General features: G+C 46.0%; 1 protein-coding gene across 1 annotated transcript; it reads left to right on the top strand.

Moving 5' to 3' along the window:
- The first annotated feature begins 759 nt into the window (after nucleotides 1–759).
- On the top strand, nucleotides 760–19,323 carry LOC119393251 (uncharacterized). The gene is made up of 4 exons (XM_037660180.2): nucleotides 760–1,218; nucleotides 3,150–3,340; nucleotides 12,229–12,396; nucleotides 17,344–19,323. Exons 1-4 carry the CDS (start codon nucleotides 920–922, stop codon nucleotides 17,778–17,780), a joined length of 1,095 nt encoding a protein of 364 aa, XP_037516108.1. The 5' UTR covers nucleotides 760–919; the 3' UTR covers nucleotides 17,781–19,323.
- Nucleotides 19,324–23,180: the final 3,857 nt, after the last annotated feature.

Here is a 23,180-nt window from a genome sequence, read left to right as displayed (position 1 = left end):
GTGTTGTACTCAAAGTTCTTCCCTAGAACATTTTTTTTCTTAGGAATAACGTTTATAAATAGTGACGCAAAATGCGTGACGAAGTTTTCGTGTTCTTTATAATTGTATAATACGTATGAATGTTAGCTGGAAGAACAATGGCTTTCAATTCATATTTGCAGTTCTTATTTCTCCAAACTGCCCAAAAGGCAGAGTTCTAGTATGGCCGGGGCACTCGAGTTGACCACCTTCCGAGAATAAATTCAACCTAGTGAGATGCTCCGAATTCAGACCACCGAAAGACAGGGGGCTTCCGCTATCGTTTGAGTTCAACATATAAGGTCCAGTTAACTCAGTAAGCCTTAGAATGCATAAGAAGCGCAGCAAATAATCTCAGTGTGCTTATTTTTCCACATACATACATACATACATACATCCATCCATCCATCCATACATACATACATACATACATACATACATACATACATACATACATACATACATACATACATACATACATACATACATACATACATACATACATACATACATACATACATACATAAAAGCACGCGGACAAAACGCAGCAGACGACGGCAATTGTTTTCTCCGGCTGACGTTTTCTTTTGTTCTCTAATACGGGTATTCCGATTATGGAACCTACGAATGTTTTTCATGGAATACGGAGAATCAAAAGGAACAAACGTTGGGGCATCTGGTCGATGTTTGAATAGGTCCGCGCGGTTCGACCACGTGACATATCTCTAACGCAGTCTCGGCCGCCCTTCCGATCGTCGTTAGGAGTCGCCGTCATCATCTCCGTCGTGATCTCCGAGCTACGTTGGGAGAGGAGCGCCTCCGGCGTTTGCACCGCTGCTCGCGCACCCTTCCCCTCGCAAGCCCCTTTCCCATCGCACGCTGCCGCTGTAGGCGGGCGGCGATGCCGGCGTTCCTTCTGGCATATTGCGTCCAACTTGCGTCCGACATGAACGGCGGTACAACGACGACTGCGCGCTATGCCGCGGCCGGTGTGCCGGAGGCGGCCGCGCTGCCCGCGGCTTGTGCCCTGCGTTCCCCGACCGGCCGGCAGCCCAAGTGCGCCCGCTGCCGCAACCACGGTCGCCGCCGGCTGGTGCGTGGTCACAAGCGCCAGTGTCCCTTTCGGGAATGCACATGCGAGAAGTGCGAGCTCATTGCCGAACGCCAACGGGTCATGGCCAAGCAAGTGGCCCTGAGGAGGTAAACCCCCAACATCTCTTTTTTTTTTGCGTCTACGGACCGTGGTAGGCGCGCTCGTGCGCGCTGGTGCCTCGTTTAATGGGCTGAACGGATCACACGTTGCACGCGACGAAAGTGAGGCCAGAGAACTCGAATTTCACATGGAATGCCGGGTCACTGCGGTTGTTGCTGCCAAGGGCGTAGCCCGAAATTTTTTCGGGGGGGGGGGGTACAACTACACTTTATGTATGGTCGTGCGTGCGTCTATGTGTGTGAGTGTGCATGCATGCACACATGCAGAACTAAAGAAATTCCTTGTTTTAGTTTGTGCTCGCTTGCCCCCCCTCCCCCCCCCCCCCCCGGTTACGCCAATGGTTGCTGCTTGAGTTGGGTGGGGTTGCACTTTTCTGGTGATGAAGTAGTTGCCCGAGTCGTATTGTAAATGTGGGGCATTTGGTGCGCGCGAGCGTTCCTATATTTTGAAAAGCAGATATGAGGCGTAAATATTCTCAACCATTTTGCTGTTCGTGAAAAGCCGAGTGCGACACATGCAACGTTAGTGCGCGCGGAATACACGAAAGATAACATAGTGCGGAAATTATAGTATTTCCCCAGCATACAGTCCCTATACACACTTAGCTGTTGACTACTGCACTCTTTTTGCTTTTTGTAATCTTTCACGGTAATTATTTCTCACAAACATTTGTGGAGTCTCTGTAACTAATACAGCTGCTTGAAAGTTTGTTTGAATAGTGTGAGTCACTCGATGAGGGATAATAAACAGTATCAGATTTTTCCAGCGGCTACTGAATAGTGATACTTTTGGGGCTCCGGATGCATCTTTAATATGGAAGCAAACAGTGGTGCTACAAAGAAGGCTGTCGAGAAAAACTGTAGAAAACGAGACACAGTGCGAACAACCGGACAGAGACGGACTAAGTGCTTATTCCGTTCCCGTCCAGTTGTCCTGTTCACACTGTTTCTCGTTGTCTATGGACATGTACGAACCGGCCCAAATAAGCACTCTAGTGAAGAAAATGTTCCCTAAATTCTTCATTACAATACTTACCACACGGCCTCACAACCTACCTCACAACCTAGTCCTATCATATTTTTCGTTGCGACGTCTATCGAATGTTACACAGCCAATAGCAGTTCGTTATAAGAAGGTGCATGCGAATTTATTTAATACGAGGCGTTGCCGGGCTAATTGGCGATTATCCATAGTAACTTTTAGCGCGACAAAATGACACAAGAACGACGTATTTCTTGTTCATTTTGTCACGCTAAAGGTTAGTATGCAAGCAAGGTAATATGCCCTTCATACCTATGTGGAGCTGTTGCCACGGTTACAGCGACCTGGAGTATATAGTGGCTTATGTACTTCTTGTTCTACTTACTGTTCATTTGGTTGGCCTTCGCACTGGACTGTAAACGCTAATCAGAACTATGCGCACCACTTATTCTTTCACATTGGAGAAAACAGTAAAAATACATGAAGTGAAGCTATCACGTCTTCCTAAAAAGCCCCTGCACCTATTGGATAAATTTCCTACGTAAGCCAGTCACGTTAAACTCAGGTGGCTTTCAACTAAATGTAATTCAGTGCTTCTTGATAGCTGCTGCATAAAAAGTGTCGAATTGTAAAGTTTACCTGGAGCTTAACCAGGGTTTAACCCTGGGGCATATTTAAGCCTGAGATGTTGGATGGCTGGAACTTTCACATCTGAGACGTTCCAAAACCATTGCTCAAAGGAGAAATACCCTAGAAGGCAGAGAGAGACAGGCAGTGTCATAGCATCTTCTTTCATATCCTGTCTCGTTTACACTTTTTCCCAATCTAAGTTGTTTTTGTTACTTCTGAGTATTATAAATGTCTTAGGACTGTGACCCTGGGTATAGTGAATGAGTGCATCCGTCCGTGCAAACAGTGTGCGCGCTTTTGTCCACAGGGCCCAAGCGGCTGCCGAATCGACAGGCAACCAGCTGATAACCGATGATGAAGACGACACGAATCAGTTGCCAGCTAACGCTGTGCTCGGTTCGCACGTTCCCCCTCCGTCGCAGTGGAGCTCGGGCGACGTCATGATGCCCGACCCGACGTCTCCATTCGCACAAGCAACGTCAGCCTTTGCTGCCGTAGGTGAGGCACTTATTGGTTTTAATTTAATGCCACGAGCTATGCTAGCGCTTACGAAGGGAAAGCTTGGTGAAATCAACCGCTGATTATTTTCTCCCTTTGACAGGGACGGTTTCTTCCACCTTGAAGAACGATGGCATGGCAGCACCTTGCTTTGAAGGCAAATATGGGGCTTTTGTCACCGAAATTAGGCATTTAGGGGAACCTGGTGCTTACTTGTGCACTGAAGTGCTTTCGGTTTTCCGGATTTGCTGCGTATCTTGTTCTAGCTACGATTCGCACAGTAATCATAATGATTTATGGGGTTTAATGTCACAGAATTGTTTCTGGAGTCGACTCGAAGGTTTGGCGGCAGATGCTGTTGCTTGTGTGATTAGGGTGCGAGAATTGCATATTTAACATGCCTGTTGTGACAGCTATATATGAAGCCAACCGGTAATGATCCTCTCTTATCTGTTGGCATCATAGGGCGTGGACCAACAAAACTCGTTCCCTACGGTTCACCTACTTTTATAGGTCTGCAATCTGTCTTTCTACCGTAGGTAGGTCTGTTGGGCCGAATACACAAAAACTTATCGCTCGTAAGTTCTATTCGCCAGTCCGTCTACCTTCGATAATTATGCGTCCAGCATCAGGATCGGCTTAGATATTCTTTCGCGAGCTAATCTAGCATAAGATCTGTTCATGAATTTCGTATCAGCTCTGTGCCAACGGCAGATAGTCGTATAGACAATTTTTCTTTGTTTCTTTTTATGTAGTGATGCTCACTTCGTAGACAAGACAAACCTGTTCGATATATTGCCGCCTTAATCTCTGATGTACTATCATATATTATTAATCTTACTCTCACTTCTGGAATATATCCCGACGAACTAAAGGTTGCGAGCGTAGTTCCTGCCTACAAGGGTGGCACGCAGGATGACCTGTCAAACTATCGGCCCATTTCTGTTCTTCCCGTTTTTTCGAAGATGTCATATTGGAAAGAGTCACTACAGTTTTTGAAAACCATAATGATATTACAAAAAGTCAGTACGGTTTTCAGAAACACAAATGTACGGAACAAGCGCTTTTTACATCAAGGATAGAATAATCGAAAATATTGAGAAGAAAAACTTTACCCTGGGTCTGTTTCTCGACCTTAGGAAATTTTTTGGCTGCATTGACCACGATATATTATAAGAAATGTTACAAAATATGGCATCAGGGGGCATCAAAAAGCCTTATTAGTAATTATCTAAAGAAGCGAAGGCAAACTGTCAGTTTAGAAACAGCGTCATCGTCATTAATAGAAATTAAACAAGGTGTTCCGCAAGGATCGAAATTAGACCCACTGCTTTTCTTTGGTTATATAAATGACATAGTTGTCATTCCTAAGTCGCCTGAGATAATTATGTACGGAGACGATGCCAATTTATTTTTTGCATCAAATGACTTGCATGAACTAGAAGAAATGGTTAATAAATACTTAATATCACTGTCTGTTTGGCTTAGTCGAAATAAATTACAACTGTACGTGTCAAAAACAACCTACATCCTATTCAGACCAATCAACAAAAAGGTTGATTACAATATATCTGTTATGTTTGATGGAGTTATCCTCAGCAGAAAAACACAACAGATATTTCTGGGAGTATCGTTTAGTGATGACTTGTCCTGGAACTGCCACATAAACACCTCTCCAAAGATCTATCAAAAGTTGTAGGAACCATGCACAACACAGCACGCTTTGTACCGATTTCCGTAAAGATATTGTTCTATGACGCACTTTTTTATTCAAAGCTCTGTTATGGAGCATTAGTATGGGGTACTACCACTAAATCTAATAATTTACGACTCGTAAGACTACAGAAAAGAGTTCTCCGCCTTCATGTAAATCACACAGGGCCGCTGATAGACCTCAAAACTGCGTCGCTGTTAGGGCAGTTGTCAGTGATTCGTGCAGATCTGGTATACTATTTAAAAATGTTACAACATATATATACGAGGAGAAGCTCTTCCTTGAGTTGAATCAGAATCGTTCTATAATGCATTCCCTCCGACACACACAGCTCAACACGCCACAAACGAGAACGAAGTACGGAAAACAAACCATTTCATAGAAAAGTATTTATCTTTTAAACAAAAACAGAAGGCCAAGTTAATTACGAATGCTCCTCGTCCGCATTTAAAATAGCAAATTAAATCCTAAATTACAACTGGGTTGCATTTTTCCTTCCAGTGATTTTATAGATACCAAACAAAAATTGTTGCATACTCACAATCTATTTGGTTTTTCCTATGTTTACTTAGGGTCTATTCCATGTGATATAACAATGTTTGTGGTCATTATGTGTATATGGTTTGAGTTCAGACACAACAGAGCATTGTGCATCCTAAGGGCTCCACCTAACGAGGATAATCCTTGAGGCCTTCACAAATAAAAGTTTTCTCTCTCTCTCTCTCTCCAGATATTGGTGTTATATGAGCTACGTTGTGAACGTTATATAAATATGTATATATTATGTGCGCATAATGGATGTATTCAGTTTAAAATAGTGTTTTTGGTAATGTTATAGTACCGCTTTAGTCTAGCGTATAAGAGAGAGATGTTGCAAAGAACATTGCTAAACGTTGTCTGAAGTGTATGTGGGGGCTGGGACCTTTGTCAGGCTCGCAAGCCTTTAGTCCTGGCCGCCCTCTTGACTAGTCAAGAAAATAAAGACATTGAATTGAAAATTGAAAAAGAAGAGACGCAATATATGTCCTCCGACAAACGACATCTCCCTCGCACTTGTCAGCTAAAGTTCGGAAACACTTTCTCTGGCACCTTCACTGTACAAAAAGTTCGGATGAGGAGTTACAGTGGGCGTCAGAACTTTGGGTGCCTCTAGGTATGAGAAAACTTTGAGTTTCCCAGCAGTTTGTCACTCTATTCGGTCGAACTGCACAGTACATGTTAGCTCGTTTTGGAACAGGCTGCAAATATAAATTCAAGGCTGCCTGCCGAAGCAGCGGGAATATTCAACTTTTGCTTTGCCTCGTGGTCATAAACATTGGAAGCTGACTCTACATTCTCGGTGTTTCAGCGAACACTTTCGAAAATTATTAAAAATAGGCTCTTTGGGGGAAAAAAAGAAAACATTTTCATGAGGAAACTGTTAGCTGCGGTGGACGTCAGGAAGTGTCAAGAACGTGCTAATTAGCTGCTTAACGAAACTTTACTGATTAACTTTCTAATTTGCGAAGTTGGGAGGTTATTGTCAATGTTGATTTTGTGGCCCCGGAAAAGGCGATGCCATATCAGTTTTTAAAACAAGAAAAAGCCCTGCGGCACGACAAAACCTGTATTTTTTTTTCTTCACCGAAACGAAACTCTGGGCATGAGGAGGCACCGGAAGCCATGAGAAAACGCAACGTCCGCTGGTGACATGTTGCAATGACAGCGGCGGCGAATTCGAAATGTACATTATACTCGCTCTAGCTAAGAAGCCTCGACGCTCAGCATTGGCAACAGCCAGCGTTATCTTTTGCCTATTCGGAGGGGGGAAAGAAAGATGCCACTTATTCGCGGCCGCAAGCTTTGAGCTAGTTCAGGAAAATAGCCCGTATATTTTGAATTGGCCGCCACAATCGCTCCAACGCGTCACCAGCGGACGTTGCGTTCATTCATGACTTACTGCGCTCGTCATGCCCAGAGTTTCGGTTTGATGCGGGGAAAAAAAAAAACATACACACCACATATTTGCTGGCTGCAGGGTTCCAGAGAATAATTTTCTCTTTGCTTTGAAAGCTGCCACGGCATTGTCGTTTCCGTGGCTACAAACTAACCATTGGCACTAACCGCCAAACGTGACTCATTTAAAAGTTAATTAGGAAATTTAATTTAATTAGCCATGCAATTCGCATGTTTCTCATATGTACTGACGTCCGCCTAACTTGACAGCTTGGCGTTTAAGGAGATTGATTTTATAATTTTTTTTCTCAAAAAACCTATCTTTAAGAATTTCGGAAGGTGCTCGCAGAAACAACCGGTGTATATGCGGTCTCCTCAAGCTGGAGCAATTTCAAAACATCAGACAGCCATTGCGCATTACCTGGAGAGAGTTGCGATTGTTGCTTCTATGGTTTCGAAAACGCCGTTAGATCTGCAGCTTCACGTTCACACTTTACGCAGATATTCCTAAAGTGACAAGAAGCTCGCTTCATTACAGTCAAACAGTGTTTACTACTGACTCGAGAGTCACGAGCGAACTCGGGCTCACGTGAATGCCACGGCGACTGGAACGCCGATGCTGAAATGTAGACGCGTACGCAGCTGGCTATAGCATGCCTGCAATGGGAAAGTTAGAAGGTATCGGCGTCCCGTGACGCTAGTCTGAAACGGGCACCTTGCGATTGACCGCGAAATTTCTCGCGTTCCTCTCGCGCGAGGCATCGAGCACGCGAGTTACGCCGCGGAGATTCACCCTTCGAATGCTCTTGTTTACGCCGGGGGAACATTTCGCACACATTCGAGGAATGTCACGTTCACGACGAACGCGTCAACCGACACCAAGGAAACAGCTGTACAAGGGGTTGGAAGAATTGCGCGTTTTACCATTACATTCTTTTTTCATTTGACGCTCGGTATTTGGGTAAGCGAAGGCGACGACATCTCATCTAGGTCTTTGCGAAGCTATTTACGCCTGCATGGTGAAGACGGTACGGGAAATTGTTCGCTCAAGCATGGATGAACGGCAGCGGGTTTCGTATTCGAGCCTCCGGAAAACATAAGGCTGTGGGTCATTTGCAAGGTTAAAACGCGAAGGAGTAGCGCTTAGTGGCATATATGATATTAATATATCAGGCATGTAGCCAGGATATTTTTTCGGGGGGAGGGGGGGGGGGCAAGGCCTAATTGTTCGAAAGAAAGTCTTTCCATGGCAAAAAGAAAAAAGTTGCCCGGTAATATAGAAGGCTGGACAAATTTCGCCCCCCCCCCTTTGCCTACGTGCGTGTAATATATATTGCTATAGAAGCAAGATGAGGAACAATTAGGAAGTTAGCTGTTGAATGGGTAAAATAGATCTTCGGGACTAGAATGTGCTATTCTATTATAGGTGGTTTGTCTTTCACAGCGCCCAAAAATGGTACGTGCAAATACAGTTACACAAGATAGAACAACGTCCTATCTTGACCATTTTGTTGTCCCGATTTTATATGCTGGCAAAGAACACTGGCTCAATTGTGCTCAATTCACTAGTGCTCACAAAACGCATTTGGTGTGCTTATAAGGTGCCATTCGTGCTTTCGAAGGTCAGGGTCTCTGAGATGAGTGCAAGAACAAACAACGGGATCATCACAGTGCGCGCGCAAGTGACGCAATTTCGCTGGAATTCAGATCTATTCACAGGCGAATGGGCATTATTTTTGTAAAGGTCGTTGTTGCCGTAAATGGCTCCGCATATGGCAAGAACATATGTGTCCTTGTTAATTTCTTCTAGCAACTCAGCATCAAAGAGATTTACAGAGCACATGCTGCACAATGCTCTAGCATCCTGCCCTGACGTATAAGGACGCATCCGTTACCACGAAATCACATAGTGTGGCAGCAGCTATACACAAAAGACCTTATTGTAACGAGCCTCAATTTAGTCAAATTCAGGATAAGAGAAACCCTTTTTTTATTTGGAAGTTTTAACTTCGTTATTTCGTGCGCACTTTTTCCGCGGTTCAGCGAAACAGTCTTATTACATTGTTTCGGTTTAAGGACGTCTAAGCGCATCTCATGAATGTAAAGTTGGAGCCTTTGCAAGAAGTTAAAGTAAAAAACAAATAAATATCACCCAACAGTGCATAAATCATTTGCATGAACCCCTTTCGTGCAGGGATGTTGCCGACAAGCGTCAATGTCAGGATATATATCTATGCGGAAATAACTCGCTGCGTCATTCATCGTCGCTGGCCTGCAGTATATAGAGAGGCGCATTGTGTGCGCAAGTATCGTTAACAACCTTCACGCTCTGCGTCATCGCGATGTGATAAAAAAAATCTCGTTTTTTTTCTTTGCACTTTTCGCCCGCCTAGGTGCGGGGTGCCCGCAATCCGTCTCGCTTTTCGCTTGACCACGGCTGTTGCCGCTTTACGATGTGTGGATGTTTTCTTGCGCAGTTTTAGCAATTCATCTAAATAATAGTTGCTGGAGTTTTACGCGTGAAAACCATGATATGGTAATGAGGCACAATTCCTCTAAAAGAATCACTGTATTTTTTATATGGATTAAATTGGAGTCACCTTCATTACTTCGAACAAACATCAGCTTGTTTCCTTGTAACCGTCTGAACCATTTGAGGGCTGCTCTATTCGGGAGATAGATAGATAGATAGATAGATAGATAGATAGATAGATAGATAGATAGATAGATAGATAGATAGATAGATAGATAGATAGATAGATAGATAGATAGATAGATAGATAGATAGATAGATAGATAGATAGATAGATAGATAGATAGATAGATAGATAGATAGATAGATAGATAAGCATCTTTATTGTGGAAACGCAACGGGGAGGAGCCTTCAGTCCAAGTCACCTTGAGCTCATCCTGCTGCTACAGCTCTGAATGCCAGCCACATGAGATGGGAAATGGCGTATGAGATCGTCAGTGCTCTCCCCCAAAACACGCTATAGGGATAGAAGGGATTAGGCCTATATTAGTCCGCATCGCTCGTGAGTGATCACGAAAGTCGTTACAACTTCGGTCGTAGCGTCATACTCCAATATCCAAGAATAAAGCTAAAACGACTATCTTGAGAAAAAAACAGTGCTACTTAGTACACGGACAAGTAAAGAACACACCAGGACTTGTCCTTGTGGGTTAAGTAGCGCTCTATTTATTCAAGATGGGCTCATACCAACGAGCTCGCATGAAAGCCCCTTTAACCCTGAAACAGGACGCGCGTTCAAGGCGTCTCTCATAATCATATCGTGGTTTTGGGACGTAAAACCCCGGGTATTAGTACTAAGACACGCGTTCACTCGTACTCGCTGTTTTCCGTCGCGCTGAGGCACGGGGGAGGATCACGCCTTCTCTTCGGCACCGTCGGTATCTTGGGCGCACGCGCAGCGATCGCTCAGAGGGAAGCGATCAAAGCTCATAAATCGTCATCCACTGCTATAAGCAGAGGCGGCAGCGGCGGTTCTCGATACAGGTGTCGCATATTAAGACCGATCACCCGGCTATGACAACGGTAGGTAGTACATTCTTGCCCCATTCATCCGCGAGCATTCGGCTTCTCTGTCGCTCAGAGGGGCTCCCGGTTGCTGAAGTCAACGCGGCCGCCTCGCAGTTCATCAGTACGCCGCCGAGCGGCGCATCACAACAACCGATGGAGGTATGGCAGGTGTCACTCTATGCGGCGTGACTCGGAGTTAACAGCCCTCTTAGTGCGTGAACACATGTCACGATACAAGGGCTATGGCCTCTGACTTGCGCGCCGTGTGGGCTATCGTTTCCGGTTGCTGTACATTGTCGGCTTCGAGATCTGCCACGCGTTGATGACGAGGCTTTACGAAATTTTATTTTTGGTCTTCATCTTCGATAACCGTCTACTGATCCACCTATATTATCTGACTGCGCATTTATTTGACTGTGACTATGTGTGTATGCATATTACGCTCGTGTTGTTAAGCAGTAAGCCAGATGTTATCTTTGTTTATTGTCCTGGTGAACGCGTATTCCCTTTGGGTTGCTTCTACACCATCGCATCGTTTGCATGTCGAGATTTTTATGCGTAGTTTCATCGGCTGCTTCTTCGTGGAGTTGGTAACAAGCGAGGAAGGTAGGAATTAATTGATGAACTGTGACTGATGCGTCCATGGCTCGAGAGAAGGAAGTGTTCGGATTTCTGCGGCTAGCTTGAGCGTCGTGCCCATACTCACTAGAGTTCCCGCTAAGCGGTGGTGTACGACTTGCCCGGGCGTAGCCACGGGGTGGTGGGGGGGGTGTTCAAACTCCCTCAAAATTTTTCAGTTTTGCTTGCGTATATATACATGCGAACATACAAACGCACGCACGAACATACATAAAGTATGGTTGAACCAACCCCGAAAAACATTTCTGGCTACGCCCCTGACGACTTGCTTTCCCATATTGATATAAGCGCTGCAGACCATAGCTGCTCAGCTGAAAACGCCCTATTGTCCCCTGCCACGAGCAAAGCTTCGCCGCACTGGCGCCGTGCGCTGTCATTGTAGAGAGAGGCAGCGGTGGCCGTGTGAAACAAGAAATTGACGTGTCATCACAAGATCAAGCATAAATGAGTCCTATATTTATATATCGTCTTTATTAATTAAAACAAGACAGAAGTTCGGGAGAAAATGGAGGCCTAAACTGTTGAAAAATCGTTGAACAGAGAATATGCGGCATTGCCTGTTCGGCACTCAATGATTTATGTCGCCTCGGGCTGGTGACAGTTCCCCTTGTCTTTTGTAAATCGTTACAGGATTCAAGACGGTGCGCTTTCGAGTGCGGCTTAGACGCTCTTTTTTGTGGCGGACTTGACCGGCGTAGCAAAATCCGCGTTATTTCAACACGCACACTTAAAAAAAGTGCAACTTTAAGGGTATTTTTGCTATAACTCTCACCTTTATACCCCACGAAAGGGAAACAACGCCCGATGTGTGGTTGTTTTCTAGGTAATTTGTCCCTGTTGGTTCGTGCTGTGTTACACGTTCACAATCGGCATAACAGGCAGGACTGCACACATATGGCTACGTTATGCCCGTCGCGAAAGTTAGTTTGCGAGTGAACGATGCAGATCAGTCGTTTTCAGTTTCCACCGTCGCAAGGGTAGGCACTGTAGGTGCGTTCTGTGCAAGCGTTATCGGTGTACATAGGCGCTCGACCCTGACGCTCATGTTCCCCCGTCCAGGTATCCTGGAGGACTTGCGAAAGCGTCGATACGTCCAGGACGCCCTCGCCTGCCTTATGAATGCCCTCGCCGTGTCCGGTGCTGATGCGCCGCCACTCGTTTACCTGTACGCGCTCCTGCGAGAGACAAACTTCAGCGTCGATCGTGCTTTCTCCCGGCTACTGGAAGGTACGTTTTTCTGAATTTATCTTCCTTTTTCTTGCTTTGGTTTGTGTTTTCTGTCCCTGCCGCGCTTGCCATGTCTTTCCTTTTTAATTACTTCTTATTTTATTTCTTCTGTTGCCCCTTTTGCCGATATCGTTCTTGTTTTCTTTTTTTTTTTTAGAGCCGAAACTCCCCATCTTGATTTGTGGCGCGATGTCGAAGAGAAAAAAACACACGTGTCTATGGCTTGGGATCAATAAGCACCACCGAGCAAAGTCGCGATGATGAGCGCTTGTGCTTAGTGACAGTGTAGCCTGAATAATTTCATAACAGCGACTCATACGAGTATCGCTAAAGCTCGCGTAATTATGTTTCCGTTGCCAGCTAAGAGAGTTTTTTTTACAGTTGTTCTTGATGATAACGCAAGCCCATCGTGGGCTAACGACTGCACGCAGACAGCGGGCACGAATTGATTTAAGAGGAAAAAAATAAAAAGAAAAAAAAAGAAACTCGAGCGCTAAGGGGGGTGGGACCTATGTGCGCTTCTCTTTTTTCACCCTGTTCGGAAAAGAATAAAGTTGCGCTATTTTCAAAACAGAAACCGAGACGTGTGCTGTATGACTTGAATTGCTGTTGCAAGCGCCGGTGTGTAGGCAGGGCTGAGCAAAGACTCGCGATCTTGATTAAGAGTAATGACTTCCTCGGGCAACTGGCTTTGCATTATAAATTCGAGTTTGACGTCTCTATTCTGAAAGCTAGTGACAACAGGAACGCCGGTGAAATGGCTGCCCACATTTGTGTATCCTCCAGTTTTACTTTGCGTCGATACGTACATAACCGCTTACTGTCGAGAGGCAAAGTGACTACGTGACCAGCCACTTCTCATGATCTCAGTCATTTCACTGTGCGGTAACGAGAAAGGACAACAAATAATAATAATAATAATAAGAGAACAGAAAGGGAATGCGAAAAAAAAACCAAAAAAAACAGCGATGATTGAAGCTTAGATTACGCGGACGAGATTATTATCTGTGCGGCCTGCTGCTGCTCTTGGGAATCGTTAAAGTTTCGATCCCGGCTCGACTGCCCACGCCGTTGGTCATTTTGCAGTTCGCGCAATGAGCACGATGAACGAATCTCTGCGCAGGTAGTTTTCATATTCCGCGCACGACCAAACGTAAGCCCTTTGCTCATATCTGCTAACGCTCGGTGCCGCACACTACGCATGTATCCCACGCACGGCTTCGCTTCACGCATTGCATGCCAGCGGCGTACTCCGATTCAAGCGTGGGCCCTGGGCACTGGACATAGTTGTGGGCGTAATTTTTATTCGGATTGAAGGGAATAAGAGAAAAAAATACCTGGGCGGTACCGAAATCAGCCGGCACGTCGTTGCGCCTAAATGGCTGATAAGGAGAATACGGACTTTGTTGGCGTGTTGCATGTGGGACGTGTTTAAGAAGACATATTACTGTCGTCAGTCGAATAAATAGATTGGCTGTCTCTACTAAACATTTTGACTACTATAATCGACTTAGCTAAGGGGTTGGAGACTGCCTCCACCATATAATTTATATGGCGGAGCTCTCCCGACACCAGAGAATTGTTCATTTCGTCAAAATTGCTTTTCTTATGTACTCGTCGTCAAAAAAGGCCTGGGCGTCTGCGCAATCCATAGTATACTACTCTACATGTCTCTTGAAATGGCCTTATGAGACATATTTATCTTTCAAAGCATATTGAGTAACTTATACGAAGCTGCAGATTCGTTGCGCTATCGATTAGGGTTTTGTAAAACTGAGTTTTACTTTTTATAAACCTAGTTACCAACGAGCGAAAGGTATGTTTTGCTTGGTTTCGCAAAGAATATGCGCACAGCGTTTCATTCAAGTTGGGGTTTTTGTGTCTCCCTGTTGTTCGTGTTGCTGAACGACGGCGTCGGCTGCAGTAGCTTCGAGCCCAACACGCTTCCTCCCTTGGTGAGCTTTCGTATAACGTGCGGATCTGGCCTCCCTTTGCTCCTGTGTTTCAGCAGGCAAGTTTGCCTTCCCTTGAGATTTCGCAGCTTGCCGTTTAGCTATATCTACTGGATGACTGGATTCGGCCTGTTGCTTGTGCTGAAGCGCACGCACGGACGGCCCAGCCGGCGCGCTATTTATGGCATGACTGAGCAACCAAGCGCCGGCGAAGCAACCGTTAAACCTTCGCCTGGTCACGTGGTACCGCAGCGGTGAGGCTTCAAGCGAGCGCAGCTGCGACGCCTCTCCGCTGCGGACACGTGGCGTGACGTCACGCCAGCCCCACTTGCGTTGCGGTGGCTCAAGGTCATTGCGACGCGATGAATGGGAGACATAACGTAGTAGAGCTTTCGTTCTGGAATATCAACGGGGACTTCATCATATCAGCAAATCTTCAGCGAGGCTTTCTTTCTTTCTTTCTTTCTTTCTTTCTTTCTTTCTTTCTTTCTTTCTTTCTTTCTTTCTTTCTTTCTTTCTTTCTTTCTTTCTTCCATTCTTTCTTTCTTTCTTTCTTTCTCTCTTTCTTTTTCTTTCCTTCTTTGCTTCTTCCCATCTTTCTTTCTTTCTTTCTTTCTTTCTTTACACACAGTTAAGCTTTGCGGGCGTTTCTGGCTGCGTTCAGGACATTGATGGGACTTCTGCGAAGTAGTTCTTGCTTACTCTTTCATATTACTTATCAGCCTGGATCATCAGCGATCGTTTATTTCGTGGGAAAAGCAACATTCTTAGGTTCTTCATACGATAAATACATCTGTATGAATGAGGCTTCGCATCTCACTGCTTATGTTTAGATTCTACAAAAGCAGCTTTTTATAGGGCTGGCCATTACAAGCCGCAAAAGCGCCAATTCCTTTGGAGAGACATACCAATAGGGCCCAATAAAAGTCGATCGCATATGTAAGTAGCTCAAGCTTTCGGTACTGCATTTCATGTACTTTCGCAGCAGAGATTACCCAGGAAGTTCCAAAGTTTCAAAATAGAATCATGTTCATTTTATTCGCTTCAACACAAAGAATAAAGAAAAAGCAGGAGCGTTTCACCTTAGCACACTTCATGCGGAGCTCTTTTTTGAGGCTCCGTAAATAGCATTGCAACAGAAGAAGGAATCTAAAGAGTGTTTTCTTATGGTTTAGTTTGGGGATTGTGCGAGGTGGTGCGGTGCATGGGCAGAAGTCCATGAAAATGAAGTGAATTAACGGTGTGACACAAATGCCACCACTGGACTGACGCGCCCAGAGTTGTCAGCACGCCCAAATAATCCTGGGCCAAGCTCACTGAGCTCTTTGTTCGGAAGTCCTATATGGTTCAGAGTGCCTTACAGAACGTACTCCGAACCACTGTTTATAACCTATCGTATGATGCATTTATGCAACATGTACCATCATCGTCTTTTACAACTGTACAAGTCGCAGACTGAACACGGCATATTATTCTTATCGAAGTCGCTAACCTCCACACCGACATTCTCCACTACCCTACAAGACACCATGAGTATTGGTCTGTGCATAACCCAGGTACTAACTGAGGTTTTCAAACTAAACTATACCTTGCCTTCTCTGCTTAACAAGTTTGGCTTATCTCACTCCTGTATCCATGAACTTTCAAATAACTCTCTTGGAAACTTATTTCGTAAGTATGTGCATCGCCCCGCGCCACTATATTTATTTGTGTGTGTGTGCGTAACCTGTACTGAATCTATCCTGAGATATGTTGTACTTGTAGCGCTGCCCATTTTATGGTGCACAGCGTGTTTTTCTAGTTTTTTTTTCTGGGGTTTTTATGCAGCCTCATTAGCCTGTGCTGTTTCTGGTCTGTGCATACCGGAGTACCGATGTATACGTGGGGGAAGGGAACATCAAGCCGCGATTGAGCGGCTTTCTTTCTCTTCTCCTCCGCCATGTATTTGTGTATGTACAGAGTCGTCCACATTTAAGCTGAACACCTCATTAATATCCAAGACCTTATTGAAGCTGTTGTTTAATACATAATTCGGAAAATCATTACTGTGCTTGTCGACACCATGATTAGACGTTCTATAACGGGCATTGCACTCGTGAAGTATAAGAAACGTACTAGTTTTTACCAGTTTGAATACTAATGAGGTGTTCAGCTTACATGTGGTCGACCCGGTACGTCTGGAATAAAAGCTCAGACTCAGATAGGCCATTGGCTGGCCGGCCGGCTTCGCTTATGATATGTAAAGCGTCAGGATAGGCCGAAATGTTCCTCTTTGACCAATTCTAGCGAAGTATGTTCTTGTGAACACGGGCCCTGTTATGTGTCTCTCTTCTTAGTCCTGCATTCGCGCCAGACTTGTACACGTTACAGAATAAAAGGAAATAATTGCAATTGCAATTACTTCATTAAAAATGTAATTCATTAAAATTACCCATCACTGGTCCGATAAGTAACTGATGAATTACTAAAAATGTAATTGATTGATCTTACGCCACTTTCCTTCCAATTTTAAGCACGAAGTACTTTTTTGCCTACTCGCACCAGAAATCTCATTTCTGTCCTTATATTGCCTCAGATAGAACTGCTCGGACACGAAAAATACCGCAATTCTGGCAGTGCCGCGTATTAAAATACTGGAACTTGTTCCTCTTGTAGCGTCGTCATCCACTAGGACAGATATAATGCTTTCATTAAACTGCAATGAATGTTTCGGCATGTTGACCATTTTCGGAGATGCGAATTTTTATCAGAAACGAAATATTCTGAAAGGTATATAGCAGTCTTACTATGAAAAGGGGTTCCTTCCCGTCTCGGGTGATACGCTCCAGGCCGAGTTTTTTGGGAAGTATTGTCAACTCAGGCGTGCACATCCTTAAGACCGATCCCCAGATGAAGAATAAATAACACTGGTTATGATTACCTTGATCTCAAATACGGCTTCCCTACCGGAAAGGACAATGCACAGATATGCAACCGCGCTCTTTTCCTGACGCAGCTCGCCTCGAGGTCCAGTCACTGGCCATCCAGGAGTCGTTGCAAAAGCAGTCGGCCGGCCTGGCTGTCGCGTCGGCTCCCCACATGTGGTCCAGCGTGCCCTGCCAGCCGTGCTCCGCCCCAGCCGCCAGCGGTCTGCTGGCGATGCCAAGTTTGCTGTCACTCGGGCTGCCGGCGTCGCTACCGCAACCTCTTCCCGTTGGCATGTGCGCGCGGCCGAGCGCTCCGACCGCGCACAGCCGCGCCCACGCCGCTTCTCTGGCAGAGCGACCCTATCCGGACGACCGTGAGAGACGTCGTTCAAGCAGCGGCGACTCGTCGGGCGACGAATTGCTCCTGGATGTGGACAGCGAGCTCGAGCACTCGCCTGCTTTCAAATGCTCACCGGGCGCGTCACACGATCGCAGTAGGCTGTGCGCTGCCGCACGCAACTCGTAGCTGCGTATTAACTCGTAGCTTTCTATTATGCCTTGCAGTACGCTCGTGTATTAGTAGCGTACTACATGGCCGCCTTTTATGGCGAGCGTCGAGTGCCTCTCAGCAAATAGATGCTAGGTAACAAGGGGAGGCATCAGACGCATCTTGCTGCATTGCTATGCGCAATGTCCGGTAGGCGAACGTTCATGGTCTCGCGCTTAGAACAACTGTTCATGGGCGGCATGGAAGCAAAAAGCTAAATGTATACAATGGAAGTGGTAACCACTGCTTATTTTCTGTGTGCTGAACCGCATCCGAGGTGTAACGCAATGCAGAGTAATCGCTGAAAGCGTACTTGAGTGTAATTGCAATGAATGCAGCGAGCCCGAAACCTTCAACTGAGATTACTTCTGCAAGAGACAAGAATACATCAGCTGCACCTTTTGAGATGGACGGGACAGAAAATTTAGAGAAAGGGAAAGACGGGAACCGCTAGGGTTTTGAATAAATTGCGGCATCAGTCCTAGCGTACGAACATAGCAATATTACCTATGTTAATAATAATTGCTGGGGTTTAACGTCCCAATACCACGATATGATTATGAGAGAGAGAGAGAAGCAACTTTATTCAAGTGAAAATATTTTCACACGGTCAGGCCGTGCCTGGCGGTCACCTCGGCTCGTTGAATGGCCTGGAGCTGTACTTTGAGGCTTGTACTGCGAAGTACACTTTCCCACGCCTCAGGCGAGGGAGTGGTCAGGAGATCTGGCGGGGGTGGATCCTCGCTGCAGTCCCATAATATGTGAGAGAGGGAGGCGACGGAGCCACACTGCGAGCGGTGTGCACTGAACAGATCGGGGTAAATGTGTGCGCATACACCTGTGGGCACGGGAACGAATTCGTTTAGAGGCGACGCCATGCACGCGATCTCTTGTGGTTTCGTGAGTTTGGGATGCGGCGGGGGTTTCTTTCGACGCCCAAGGCGTTAATGCTGGGCTATTTCTTGATAGGAGGTCAGGGGCTCGCCGAGGTGGTCGGCGCCGTAGTGGATGGTTCTGGAAATTTCGACCACCTGGGGTTCCTTAACGTGCACCTAAATCTAAGTACACGGGCCTCTAGCATTTTCGCGTCCATCGAAAATGCGGCCGCTGCGGCCGAGATTCGCTCCCGCGACCTGCGGGTCGGCAGTCAATATTACCTTTATTATAGCTATGAGTACGAATGATCAAAGTTACCCATGCCGCATTGTCGAAGTGGAAGGAACAGAATACGTTCGAGCTGGCAAGCGGAAGTCGATCACGGCAAGCCGTTGCAGTGAAAGCTGGTGTTGGGCGCCCTCGCCGACATCTCGCTTCGAAGTGGTGATTATGATGATGAATGCAACCCGAAGAGAATGTTGCGTGTCCACTAAGCACGACAGACCAATAATGTAGCAGCATACACGAAATGCATTATTGATGTACACGTTTCGGTACATGAATAAATGAAGACATAAAGAAAAAGAAAGTGTGTGATGAGTGAGCTTGGCCACCTTGAGTAGTTGTAGTAAAATGAAAGAATAACAAAAATGACAAAGAAAACACGAGAAGCTACATTTCTTCTTAGGGCCGAGGAAGCACGGCTCAAGATGCTTTCGACGCGACTGAGCCAGATGATATTTCGTCTATCTATCTATCTATCTATCTATCTATCTATCTATCTATCTATCTATCTATCTATCTATCTATCTATCTATCTATCTATCTATCTATCTATCTATCTATCTATCTATCTATCTATCTATCTATCATACAAAATGCGTTATGAGGCTGTCCTTCAGTGTGCGTGCGTGCGCGCGTGCATCTGTCGAATTTCGTGTGTACTACCAGAAAATCGCGGAAGGAAATTCAGGTTTGCGTAATTTTGTTTTTCCAATGAGTCTCATAATCAACTTGATTATAGACTCAGAGGTTGCGGCATGATGTGTTTGAACAAGTGCACGCGAATGGCGGAACAGTACTGCTGCTCATGAAAACAGACGCGCTAGCGGGGACACTAGTGCGTATCGGCCGGTATAGGAATAAGTAGTTCACAGTAACCGCTAAACCTTCTACGCAGCGTCGTCCTGTGCGTTTACATTTCGTAGTCGGGTCGACAGTGTTCCTATGGTGCACCTGTCAGAGCGATAATAATATCCGAGGTTTTACGTCCCAAAACCATCATATGATTGTGAGGTGCGCCGTCGCTGTGGGCTGCGGAAATTTCGACCATCTGGTGTTCTTCAACGTGCACTGAAATCGCGCAGTACACGGGTCTCTAGCATCTCGCCTCCATCCAAATGTGACCACCGCGGCGGACGCCTGTCAAAGCGGTATAGATTTAACAGAAGAAAAGGAAAGGGAGGAAGGAAGATTATCCAGACAGACATCGCGTCTGTCTGTCTGTGTGGGAAGCACATAGTGTGTCTGCAAGCGGTACTTCCGGTCAATTCATTTTCAAAGTAGCTCGAGAGTTCAACAAGTATCAGAGGCAGATGTGGGGTTACTCTCGCCGCTCTCATGGCAAGCGCTGCAGTTCTGTCCCCTCCAAGCTTACGAATATTAGCCAGATATATAGACCGTATCAAGATGATGTATTAAGATGTCTGCTAAAGTTGTAAACAGCAAGGACTTCAAGGTAAGTGTAGAGGTAAAGTGTAGCCTCAAAGAGTTTTTTTTCAACCTCCTTGCCTCAAAGCGTCGAAGTGGAACGTCTAGCTATATAGCGTGCCGATAAGGCTCGGAGACATTTGCTTAGATTTACGCAAGAGAACCGCTGGCGAAGTACAAAGCGGCTCAGGCTGTGAGTGACACCATGTGGTGGAGAGGTCCGCATAATTTCGACCACCTCAGGCACTTTACCGTGCACAGAAATCACTCAGCATGCGCGCCTCTAGCATTACGCCTCTATCGAAATGCCACCGCTGCGACTGGGATCGAACCCGCGTCTTTCGCGTCGACCAGTAGGAATGAGCGAACATAAGTCAACACCAGACCCGTCAAAGTCACGACGGGTAATCATTTAAAAATGACTAAGCTTGTCGCTTACAGTGTATTTGCTAACAGTATAAATCACATCGACACTGGCATACTGTAGCCGATATGCAGCGCTAACAGGAAACACTAGTCCCGGAAACTTTAATCACACCATTTTCGTGCTTGTTAGGTACCTGCAGAATTGACAAGTACTGCAGATTGGGCAAGTTGGTGCATTATTATAGCGCTTTGCTCTTGAGCAGCTCAGTTTGAGCATGAGGGAAAGAGACAATAGTACCGGTAGAAAATTAAGACTAATATTGTTTTCCATAAATGTGGCTACTCCATGCATTCGGCATCAACTCTATCTTTTTATAGGGGGTATGCACTTGACGTCATCCGCGAGGTGCGCTAGCGGCGGGGTCGTCATTTTGACGGTCCACGCACTCTCCGCACGCAAAATACTCGCTGCACGCGCTGTATCAGAGATCCGTACAGCACAAATGACTAGAGACCTCCGGAACACCTCCGGCGTGTACGAACGGACCTTCAAGATGGCGCGGCGATGATGTTGCCGCCTTGCGGATCAAGGCTGAGTGCATACTCCCTATAAAGTGCAATATAGCGGGCGCAAAATTTCATCCGTATTAGATTACTACAGCAAAATTTTTGTCACACACACAGATGAGGGACGGATTATGAATTTAATTAATCAGTAAAACTAGCTAAGCATATAAAAACACATTTGGCAGCGCTTTCCAGCTGTTATATACTCATGCGTAATTCAAAGATACTCATACAGTTTAAAGGATTTACAAATTAGCTTTTTTTAATAATTCCCTTTAAGGAACACGTAGCAAATGGGAAGTCGAAGTCGAGTAGCACAGAAGGTACAAGGGTGGGGTGTCAATGTTCCTAGGCCGCTATCCCATGTATTCCTATGGCAGCGTGGCCTGCGAACTTTTGACCACTCCTGCACATGTAAAATTGATTGAGGAGCTTGCTCGGAGATAGTCGGGTAAACCGTGAATGCTCCGTACAATACCTCTACTGTCATATAAAGACCTGACACGTTGTTATAGCAGCGATTGTGGTCAGGTTGTTGTCGAACCACAAGCGGTCGCAGACCTTGCAGCTGTGGCCGAACGTGTGGTCGAGGAAATCGCGCTTGAAGCGCGCGTCGGCCCCACCTTCAGGTAGCGACCACTTTCGGCGCTTGGCCGCTGCATTCCGCGCCCGTAAATCTTCGAGGTTCTCTCACCGCCACTTCCGCGCTGTTTGGGCTTCCCGGTCTTGTATCTCGGGGTCCGCACGACGCTGACATCTCTCTGCGGCCTCGCGAGCTTTCACCGCAGGGTCTTGGCGGCGAGCACTCGTTGCTGCTTCCATGCGAGCCCTACGCTCCGCCGCCTTGTCATCTTCGTTCATGTTATTAGTATCGAAGCGCACTGACTGACGACTGTCGAAAGAGAGAGGAAGCACGCAGTTGTGGCCCTCTAGCGTTCTCCTATCAAACTAGAGCACGCGCCGGCGTGGAGCGAGCGCCGCATGCTACCGTTCGCTATGCTATATGTGGTTTTGCCTGCGTTATTATCATCATCAAGGCGCTCGAAGAACAACAGCAAGAAGACTTCTCCTTTGCGCGAGCGTGCGCATGCTACAGTTGGCTATGCTATATGTGGTTTTGCCTGCGTTAATATCATCATCAAGGCGCTCTAAGAACAAGAGGAAGAAGACTTCTCTTTCGCGCGAGCGTGCGCATGCTACAGTTGGCTATGCTATATGTGGTTTTGGCTGCGTTAATATCATCATCAAGGCGCTCTAAGAACAAGAGGAAGAAGACTTCTCTTTCGCGCGAGCTGCGCCTGCAGCGGTCGCCTCTGGAACTAAGGTTACGCGTACGGCGTGGGACTTCACCCCAGCTTAAGAACCTGGCGAGCTAGCTCCTAAAAAACACCAGACATTCTCGAGATTGCATCCCGCAAAAACTCGTTAAAATGCATGCGCGGTCCAGCATAGATCGTCGGTCGTCACGATATGACGCAAAGATACCTGTAAGAAATTGTTAATTTAGAATTCAACTACGATGCCCCTCTCCATAGAAGGAGGGAGGGGACAATCGTAGTTTCCTTCTTAGTTGGGCAATTTTAGAAGGCTTTTCTGAAACTGTTATCCTCCGTGATGTCAATGTTTCGGTTAGCACATCTTAAGGATGAACAGCAAGAAAGTGGTGCTGGTCTTAGCATTTTATTAAGCAGACACGACTTCAAAACTCATCGGCCTCGTTTCAGAATTGGGACGCCACATAATATGAACGATTCAAAATGTAAATCGTTTTGTTGTATAACTGGAGATCGCGATGAATCCACGCAGGCAATGTGCAATCTCTTCGCATGAGCTTTTTTTTTTAGGAATATGCTTAAATTG

Source organism: Rhipicephalus sanguineus, chromosome 1 (assembly GCF_013339695.2).
Source record: "Rhipicephalus sanguineus isolate Rsan-2018 chromosome 1, BIME_Rsan_1.4, whole genome shotgun sequence".
Lineage (NCBI taxonomy): Eukaryota > Metazoa > Arthropoda > Arachnida > Ixodida > Ixodidae > Rhipicephalus > Rhipicephalus sanguineus.
Note: the sequence above shows the minus strand (reverse complement) of the source record. Positions and strands in the feature narration are given on the sequence as shown.

Bases quoted from the DNA above. Each gene is read 5' to 3' on its own strand.
- LOC119393251 (XM_037660180.2), top strand. From the start codon at position 920: ATGCCGGCGTTCCTTCTGGCATATTGCGTCCAACTTGCGTCCGACATG. The intron at 1,219-3,149 runs GTAAACCCCCAA...TTTTGTCCACAG, and splicing joins AAGCAAGTGGCCCTGAGGAG to GGCCCAAGCGGCTGCCGAAT. The intron at 3,341-12,228 runs GTGAGGCACTTA...TCCCCCGTCCAG, and splicing joins GTCAGCCTTTGCTGCCGTAG to GTATCCTGGAGGACTTGCGA.